Source organism: Eriocheir sinensis, chromosome 53, assembly GCF_024679095.1.
Source record: "Eriocheir sinensis breed Jianghai 21 chromosome 53, ASM2467909v1, whole genome shotgun sequence".
NCBI classification, from domain to species: Eukaryota; Metazoa; Arthropoda; class Malacostraca; order Decapoda; family Varunidae; genus Eriocheir; species Eriocheir sinensis.
The window spans coordinates 8,807,960-8,818,215 of NC_066561.1; the positions used below are offsets into that span (position 1 = coordinate 8,807,960).

Here is a 10,256-nt window from a genome sequence, read left to right on the forward strand (position 1 = left end):
AACAAAAGAGGAGGAAGAAGAAAAGGAAGAGAATGAAGAAGATGAAAGTGAAAAGGAAGATGAAGGAAAGAAAAAGGAAGTAGAAGAAGGAAGGAAGAATGTTGAGAGATGCAAAGAGAAAGAGAAAAATATAAACGGAAATAAAATAAAAAATAAGGCTTAACAATCACACTTATAATAAAAGAAGAAAAGAGGTACAGAGAAACATTACTTGGCATCAAAACAAAGCGATAAAAAGAGAAATAAAAAGAATATAAAAAGAATATAAAAAAATAAAATAAAAATAAAATAAAAAGAGAAAAGAGAAAACAAAGGAATGAAGGCGTGAAAGAAAATCTGGCATTGAGAGAGAGAGAGAGAGAGAGAGAGAGAGAGAGAGAGAGAGAGAGAGATGTGAATTTGTGATCATATATGAGGGTCTTGCAAAATTCCTATATAACGCTCAATCTCTCTCTCTCCAAAGCAACTAGAATATAAATAGCTGAGAAGTAATGATAAGTACCCTTTTAAAAATAAGTAAATAATTAAATAAGTGACCAAATAATAAGTAAATAAGTAAATAAATGCTCCTTTAAAAATAACAACAACAATAAATCATTAAGAAATAAGACAAAGTAACCCCTAAAAAGAAATAGATTGAAATGATAAAGAAAACCTGATATCTGCTTACAAATATTCAATAGCACTTAATGTATGTTATTTCTACACTCGTGATAAGGACATAGCGTTGTTGCTTTGTATAATAGCAATAAGGTGAAGTGTTTGTCTTTAGAAGTGTGTTAGTATGGTGGTGATATGATAAGATGGGAAGGAAGGGAGGCAAAAACTGAGGGAGGGGAGAAAAGAAGGAATTAAGGAAGGGGTGATAGAAAGGAGGGAAGGAAGAAAAGAAAAGAAAGGTAGGATGGAAGGCAGGAAGGAGGGAGTAGGGAAGGAAGGAAGGAAGGAAGGCAGGGAGGAGGGAGTAGGGAAGGAAGGAACATAAGAACATAGAACATAAGAACGCAGGAAGGATGGAAGGAAGGCAGGAAGGAGGGAGTAGGGAAGGAAGGAAGGAAGGAAGGAAGGTAGAAAGGAAGGAACAAATAAAAAAAAGGAAAAGGGGATGGAATGAGGGGAAGAAATGCTGAAAGGAAATAGAGAAAAAGGTAAGAAGTACACACACACACACACACACACACACACACACACATCAGAGGCAATCACGTGTGTTCATTTTTATAGGAAGTCTTGGCAAAGAGAGAGAGAGAGAGAGAGAGAGAGAGAGAGAGAGAGAGAGAGAGAGTAACAGCCCACCTTGGCACGGGTAAGGTAAACAAAAGGAAAAAAAAACAAGATTAAGGAACTCACCACAAGACTGTTATGGAAAGAAGAAGAAGAAGAAGAAGAAAACGAAGAAGAAAACGAAGAAGAAGACGAAGAAGAAGAAGAAGAAGAAAAAGAAGAAATTAAAAAAAGACAAAAGAAGAAAAAATAGAAAAGAAAAAAAGAAGATATGGGGGAAGCAGACGAAGAGGAAGAACAGGAAGAACAACAAAAGAACAAAAAAAAAAAAAACAAGAACAAGAACAAGAAAACGAGTGTGGATGATAAAAAATAACTAATCATAACATTCTAAATACGAATAAACTTCTGTATAAAAAAAAAAAAAAAATAATAATAATAATAATAATAACAACATCATCAATACAAAGAGCAAGCAATTAACAAACTAATTACCAAACCCTAACACTACCTGGACAAAAAAATCACAGGTGTTGCAATTCTAATTAAGCTGTTTACCTGTATAGAATGTCTCCTCCATCCTCTACTCCATCACTCCAGCTTGCCTCCTCACTCCCTTCAGTTATCACATCCACTCTCTCTCCCACTCCTCTCTCTCCCCTTTCTCCCTCTCCCACCTCCTTCTCCTCCTCTTGCTCGTCCTCCTTATTTTCTCTATACAAACTTCTGCTGAAATGTTGGATCGCATGACAAGAAAAGGAATATTATTAAAACACTTAAATGGCGGTGGAATTCTATATAGACGGTCCAAAATTCAGTCGTGTTTTGTATGGCAGAAATATATCAACACTTCCAGATTGCAGTTGAATCTATATACAGACGATAGTTAAAACATCTCTTATGTGGCGTAACTATATTCATGCTACGATGCTAAGGTTGGCAGTGACTACATATATAGATCATTCAGTTTTTTGGGGGCTACTCTTTAAATACTGCCGCCGTCTTGGGGTTACTGTATGTTACTGAATCCCCTAAGCTTCTTTCGCTCTTAGTTTGGTGTGCATGGTGAGAACTGGGTACCCCGTCGTCAACTTTTCGCCACACAGCATTTTAACAGACACTTGAACTTAATTATTACTGAGAGTTCTTGCGTCACACCGTCTTAAGCGACACCACCAGCACCACCACCACCACCACCCGCCCATTCACTACCACCACCACCAACAACAACAACAACACAGCCCCCACAACCAGCACCACCACCACCACCAACAACAACAACACAAACACAACCACCACCACCACCGACACCACCACCACTACCTTACCCCCGCCAGCACCACCACCAGCACCACCAACAACAACACCACCACCACCACCACCACTACTCAAGGCTCTACTCAAGGCAAGGAGTGCGTGTAAAGGTCAGCCTCAGGACATCGTGACTAACATTAAAAAGCAAAGCACGCATTCATTAACATCCTCCTCCACCCTCGAGATGTACTAATCCTTGTCGCCTAAATAAATGACCAATAAAAATACTCTAAGGAAAGTAAACAACAACAACGAAATTGACCTCTCTTTTTGGACACTCCTTTGACCTCTATTCAGGAGCAGTAAGTAGCGGGCTATTTTTTTTAATATTTTTCTTTACGCCCTTGAGCTGTCTCCTTTGCTGTAAAAAATAAACAGGTCACCTTCTGGACGTAAATATTAAAAAGGAGCCTCGTTGAACACACATGATCTTTATCGCCCATAGAAATAATAATAATAATAACAATATAAACAACAATACCAGCGCTTCAAGTATTTCTATAAGTGGTAATAATAATGTTCACAGGACTTTTAATACGTCAAAATGCTCTGGTAGCCATTAATAGAACGTTTTAATGGACATAAGACGAGGAGAGTTGAATTCTAATCCATTTCTCTAGTAACAAAACAAATGAAAGCGGTTAAAACAGTTCCAATACCCCCAAAAATAAGCACTCTAAATCAATCAGTTCCTAACCCATTCAATAGTAACAATTAAAGAACGATAAAACGGAGATCAATAAACTCCAAACTATTCCCCGTGAAAATAAATCAATATGGTCACCGAGCAAATCCTAAAATAAATTGCTGTGTGGATTAATCGATTTCCAACCCATCCGACTGAACTCAAACGAACAGAAACTCAACTAAAAACAATTCCTCTAGTAAATAAACAATATAAACCAATCTTTAAACCCTTCCAAGCGTTCATTCACACACACTTTGGCAACACAACACACACACGCCCTCCTCCCCTCACGTCTTAAGCAACACTGAGGCCCCACCACCACGCCCCCTTCCCTACCCTTGCCAAGCCACCCTCCTCCCTCCACCTACTCCCCCTCACATGCCCAGCACCACCCGACTCCACCTATCCTCTATTCCCCTCTCTTGCCGACACGCCCCATCTGCGCATGCGTCAGCCGGCACTGGGTTCCCCTCTGTCAAGACCGTACCAGAATGATCACGTCCGTACTCTCAAGCATCTAGGGGCATATATACAACCCACATCTGATAAGGCTTTCGTAGTTGTGTTGAAATGGCAATGGGTAATTTTATGAGCCTGATGATAGTTTGACAAGCCTTCTGCACCGTGCATTTCAGAGCTTACACGCTCGTATCTGATAAGGCTGTCGTAGAAGTTGTTGTGTTAGTATTGCCATGGGTAGTTTCATGAACCAAGTGATAGTTTGACAAGGCTTCTGAACAGTCGAAGAGATAGGCCTATATTCTGAATAATTATTGGGGCCTACATACCCAAATTGATAAGGCTTTCGTTGTTGTGTTAGTACTGCCATGGGTAGTTTTATGAGCCTAGTGATAGTTTTGACAAGGCTTATGAACAGTCAAAGAGATAGGCCTATATTCTGAACCATTTCTGGGCCTACACACCCACATTTGTTAAGCTTTCGTAGAGGTTGTGTTAGTATTGCCTCTCTCTCTCTCTCTCTCTCTCTCTCTCTCTCTCTCTCTCTCTCTCTCTCTCTCTCTCTCTCTCTCTCTCTCTCTCTCTCTCTCTCTCTCTCTCTCTCTCTCTCTCTCTCTCTCTCTCTCCTGCTGGCCTCCCCGCTGTCTGCCTGCTTCTGCTGGTGGTAAGTCTGCTATTTATACGACCAGACAAGACTAAGACGAGGGGAGAAGGGGAGGAAGAGGAAGAAGAAGAAGAGGAGGAGGAGGAGGAGGAGGAGGAAGGAAATATAAGAGGAGGAGGGGAAGAGGGGAGACAAAGGAGGAGGAATGTGTGAAGGAAGGGGAGATGATGGGAGGAATAATTGGTGAGGAAAGAAGGGAAGGGGGAGAAGAAAAGAAGAGGAGGAAGAGGAGAAGAGGAAGGGGAGGGAGGGGAGAAGAGGAAGAGGAAGAGGAAGGAGTGAGGGGAGGGACTGATAAAGGGGAGGAAGTGAATAGGAAGAAAAGGGAAAGGAAGATAAAAGAGAAGAAGGGGAAGGAATACTGGAGAGAGAGAGAGAGAGAGAGAGAGAGAGAGAGAGAGAGAGAGAGAGAGTGTGTGTATTTCTGGCACTCTCTGCGTCATTGGAATGAGAGAGAGAGAAAGGGGGTGCCTCTCTCTCTCTCTCTCTCTCTCTCTCTCTCTCTCTCATATGTTTCCCTTCTCAGTATGGGAACTTATTTATCGACCTCATTACGTTTCCTCCTCCTCCTCCTCCACCTCCTCCTCCTCCTCCTCCTCCTCCTCCTTACGAACGTGTGGAGTAATTGCTTTCTTCTCAGCTAAGGAGAGACAGGTAATGGGAAATAGATGGGAGAAGGAGGAGGAGGAGGAGGAGGAGGAGGAGGAGGAGGAAGAGTAGACGAGCGAATGCATTATCCTTAGAAGAGAAAATAAACACAACCGAGGAGGTAAAGATGGAGGAAGAGGAGGAGGAGAAAGGAGGAAGAAGAGGAGGAGCTTGCAGACTCCTTACGTTCTTATGTAAGGAAGGGAAAAGAGGAGTAGACAGGAGGAAGAAAACGAAGCCTAACACTGATTACAGGTAGCATAATATCACCCTCTTATCTACCTGTCTACCATCGGCCTTACCTGTGATGGTGCCGGCGTCCTTGAACTTCTTAGGCATCACATTCTCCGTTGGGCGCGGGCGGGTGACGGGCAGGCTGGAGTAGGACAGCGACTGTTGATAGCGGTTCAGGAAGTTCTCAACAGATGGCGTCTCCTCCACCTTGTTACCGCCTTCCAGAAGTCCCTCCAGACGGTACAGTCCTGCCTCGAAGCTACCAAGGCCGGAGAGCGATGAACTCCGGCTCCGAGCTCGCTGAAGACAGTATCGGATTCGGTTCTTGATCTCCGCCGACCCTTCAGTGACGGAGTTCTTGTGTGCGGTTCTTGGGGAGGACGGCGCGGCGGGGGGCTTGTGGCTCAGGGTGGGGTGTGAGGTTGTGGTGGCGAGGGCGTGGCTGTCGCTAAGTCCTTGCCCGCCGGTCTTGGGGTAAGGGTAGAGGTCGGGGTCTTTCTGGAGGTCCTGTTCGGTGTGGTAGCATTCGTCCTCGTCTTCTGAAGGGAGGAAGAAGAAGGGCCGCCGCTGGGATTCCGTGGAGGGCTCCAGCTTGGTGTCCGGACCTGGCCTGGAGCCGTCTGCTACTCCTGCGTCGGACAGTAGATCGCCCTGCCCGAACTTCCTTCCATTCCGGCCTCGGAGGTCCTCTGAAGCTGGAGCCTCGGTCTGTGTTATCTCATTCTGGCGGCGGCCCTGCGCGGCGCTGCTTCCCTTACTAATGTTCGCGTGCTTCGCCTCGGTGCCTCTGACCGTCGGGGTATCTAGACAGACACCCTCGTCCTTGTCCTTGTCCCCGCCGAGGCCGTGGGCGTCTGGCAGGGCATGGGTGTGGGACAAAAGACCTCCGCCGAGAACGTTGTCGAGGGAGTGACTTCTTGAGCTCCTCCCGCTGGTCCTCGAACTCGCGGCCCTCGCTTCCTCGCACAACCCACCCGGTGAGTCTTCCGCGTCCCTTCCCCCGGCCGCCTCCCCTTCAGCGGCGTCCTTGCAGCTCTGGGCGGACCACAGGCGGCGGGAGATGAGTGCCGCTGACCTGTAGGCGCCGCTGAGTCCCCAGGGCCCGCAGGCACCCACAGTCTGCAAGGACACAAAGGATATCATGAGGATTATGAGGATTCTTTGGGTGAGAGATGGAGATGGAGATAGATAGATAGATAGATTGATAGAGAGAGATAATTATATACACCTACATAAAAAAACATAGGCCGATGGAAGAAAAATATGGATTAGTACAAAAAAAATGGAAGAGCAGGAGATAAAAAGACATGGAACGGGAATGGTTTAGACTTTAGAGGAAGAGGAGGAGGAGGAGGAGGAGGAGGAGGAGGAGGAGGTATGCAGTGGGTCGGATTACATACAAGAGAAGGAAAAACATACAGAAGAAGAACAAGAAAAACAGGAAAAAAGAGAACAAGAACAAGAAGAATAAAAAATAAAAATAAAAAAATAAAAGGCCGGAGACGAGGGAGAAGTAGATGAGAGAAAAAGAGGAAGGGAACAAAAAAAGAAGAATGGGGAGGGAAAGGAGGAGGGAGAGGAGGAGGAGGGATGGGTGGTGACGGGGGGGGGGGGGGGGCTTATATTATAGCTGGCTACGTGACCTATTCCTCGTAGCGCCCTTGCTCTAGATTCGGGCAAACCCAGAGTCCCTTACGTAACACTGACTCACGCAGACGACGTTTTGAAGGCGCCCGGATGACCTATTCCATGCTGCCCCTGACCTAACCTAACCTAACCTAACCTGAACCAACACTATCTTACTTGCCCAAACTTAAACAGATGACCTACTCCTTCCTGCCCCTGACCTAACCTAACCTAACCTGACCTGAACCAACACTATCTTACTTGCCCAAACCTAAACAGATGACCTACTCCTTCCTGCCCCTAACCTAACCTAACCTGACCTAACCTAACTTGATCTAACCTAACCTAACCTAACCTGACCTGAACCAACACTATCTTACTTGCCCAAACCTAAACAGATGACCTACTCCTTCCTGCCCCTGACCTAACCTAACCTAACCTAACCTGACCTGGCCTGAACTAACACTTACCCCCTCTGGCACTATCTTACTGGCACCCGGATAACCTTATTTTATTCTTCCTAAACCTAAACAGATGACCTATTCCTGCATACCCCTGACCTAACCTAACCTAACCTAACCTGAACTAACACTATTTTACTTGCCTAAACCTAAACAGATGACCTATTCCTGCCCCTGACCTAACCTGACCTAACCTAACCTAACCTGACCTGAACTAACACTTACCCAAGCTGGCACTATCTTACTGGCACCTGCATGACCTTATTTTATTCTTCCCTAAACCCAAGCCGATGACCTATTCCTGCATACCCCTGACCTAACCAAGCCTGACCTGACCTGAACTACACTCACCCAAGCTGGCACCCGGATGACCTTATTTCATTCTTGCTAAACCTAAACTAAAGGAAGCCATGACTAGCCTAAGCTGCTGACCTAACCTAACTAGCATTAGACAGAGTTATGTAGAATGACAGAGGACCTTATCTTACCAGTGTCCACAATATACAGACTTGCCATACATATTCAAACCTGATCTAGAAACTGACCTTATCTTATCGCCCTCTAACTCTTTAGAGCAGAAAGTAGTGATTTTTTTACATTTGCTACTTTTTATGTTGAAATGACTCTCTGTTGTAAAAAGAAATGAAGAAACAAGATTAAGGAAGCAAGGCATTGACGATCTTACAGTCAGTACAGCGCGTTTGAAGCTCTAACCAAACACAAAACACGACAAAAATTCCTTGTAAAGTTTTTCTTCATTTGAAACCTTTTACTTTGAAAAGATGACGTGTTGAAATTACGAGAAAAACAGCAAAAATAAATAAAATAAAATAATGGTTCTTGATGCAGCCCCCCAAAAATAGTGAATTAAAATGCATATAGATTAACTTAGTAAGGATGACATACTGAAATGATGAAAAGGAAGGTAGGAAAGTATATTCAAAAGGAAGGAAAAGGAAAGGAAGAAAAGCAATAGGGAGAGGAACGAAAGGCAGAAGGAAAGGAAGGAAAGTAGAATGATGAGGAGGGAAAAGAAAAGGGAAAGGAAGGAAAGCATTATTGATAGGAAGGAAAAGGACAAGAAACGAGGGAGGAAATAGAAAGACAGATACAGAAAGAGAGAATAAAAAGGAAGAAAAAGGTTAAAAAAGAAAAGGTATGAAATGAAATGGTGATGTGGGAAGGAGAGAAAGATAGAGAATGAAAGGAAGGAAACAAGATTAAGGAAGGAAGACATTGACGAGATAACAGAAGAAGGAAAGGAGAATGAAAGGAAAAAAGGACAAGAAAAGGAAGGAAGAAAATTTGAAAAGATGACGGAAATTGAGAATGAAAGGAAAAATAAGGAAAAGAAAATAATGGAGGCAGAAAAATAGTGAATTAAAATGCATATAGATTAACTTAGTAAGGATGACATACTGAAATGATGAAAGGAAGGTAGGAAAGTATATTCAAAAGGAAGGGAAAGGAGAATGAAAGGAAGGAAAAGGACAAGAAAAGGAAGGAAAGGAAAATTTAAAGGAAGGGAAAGGAGAATGAAAGGAAGGAAAAGGACAAGAAACGGAAGGAGAGGAAAATTTAAAGGAAGGGAAAGGAGAATGAAAGGAAGGAAAAGGACAAGAAAAGGAAGGAAAGGAAAATTTAAAGGAAGGGAAAGGAGGATGAAAGGAAGGAAAGCATTATTTAAAGGAAGGAAAAGGAAAAAGAAAAGAAAAGAGAAATTTAAAGGAAGGGAAAGGAGAATGAAAGTACGGAAAGCATTATTTAAAGGAAGGAAAAGGAAAAAGAAAAGGAAGGAAAGGAAAATTTAAAGGAAGGGAAAGGAGAATGAAAGGAAGAAAAGCAATATGTATGATAGGAAGGAAATGGAAAAGGAAGGGAAGCATTATAAGGGAAGGAAAAGGAAGCGTAGAAGGAGGAAAATAAAATACAGGAAATGGAGAATGTGGAGAGAATTGTGGATTTGAATAACTTTAGACGTACTCAGGATTCGAAGGTAATGAAGAATGTGGAGAGAATTGTGGATTTGAATGACTTTAGACGTACTTAGGATTGCGAAGGTAATGGAGAATGTGGAGAGAATTGTGGATTTGAATAACTTTAGACGTACTTAGGATTGCGAAGGTAATGAAGAATGTGGAGAGAATTGTGGATTTGAATAACTTTAGACGTACTCAGGATTCGAAGGTAATGAAGAATGTGGAGAGAATTGTGGATTTGAATAACTTTAGACGTACTTAGGATTGCGTAGGTAATGAAGAATGTGGAGAGAATTGTGGATTTGAATGACTTTAGACGTACTTAGGATTGCGAAGGTAATGAAGAATGTGGACAGAATTGTGGATTTGAATGATTTTAGACGTACTCAGGATTGTGAAGGTAATGGAGAATGTGGAGAGAATTGTGGATTTGAATGATTTTAGACGTACTCAGGATTGCGAAGGTAATGGAGAATGTGGAGAGAACTGTGGATTTGAATAACTTTAGACGTACTTAGGATTGCGAAGGTAATGGAGAATGTGGACAGAATTGTGGATTTGAATAACTTTAGACGTACTCAGGATTGTGAGGGTAGTGGAGAATGTGGAGAGAATTGTGGATTTGAATAACTATAGACGTACTCAGGATTGCGAAGGTAATGAAGAATGTGGATAGAACTGTGGATTTGAATGACTTTAGACGTACTCAGGATTGCGAAGGTAATGAAGAATGTGGAGAGAATTGTGGATTTGAATAACTTTAGACGTACTCAGGATTGTGAAGGTAATGAAGAATGTGGATAGAACTGTGGATTTGAATAACTATAGACGTACTCAGGATTGCGAAGGTAATGAAGAATGTGGATAGAACTGTGGATTTGAATAACTATAGACGTACTCAGGATTGCGAAGGTAATGAAGAATGTGGATAGAACTGTGGATTTGAATAACTTTAGACG

General features: G+C 42.9%; 1 protein-coding gene across 1 annotated transcript in view; it reads right to left on the bottom strand.

Annotated features, from left to right (window-relative positions):
* LOC126983325 (uncharacterized) overlaps window positions 1–10,256 on the bottom strand; it is an 85,217-nt gene that overhangs the window by 73,490 nt on the left and 1,471 nt on the right. The window contains exon 2 of the mRNA XM_050836024.1: window positions 5,300–6,350. Within this exon, the coding sequence (XP_050691981.1) occupies window positions 5,300–6,350 (1,051 nt within the window). The remainder of the gene's footprint in view (window positions 1–5,299; window positions 6,351–10,256) is intronic.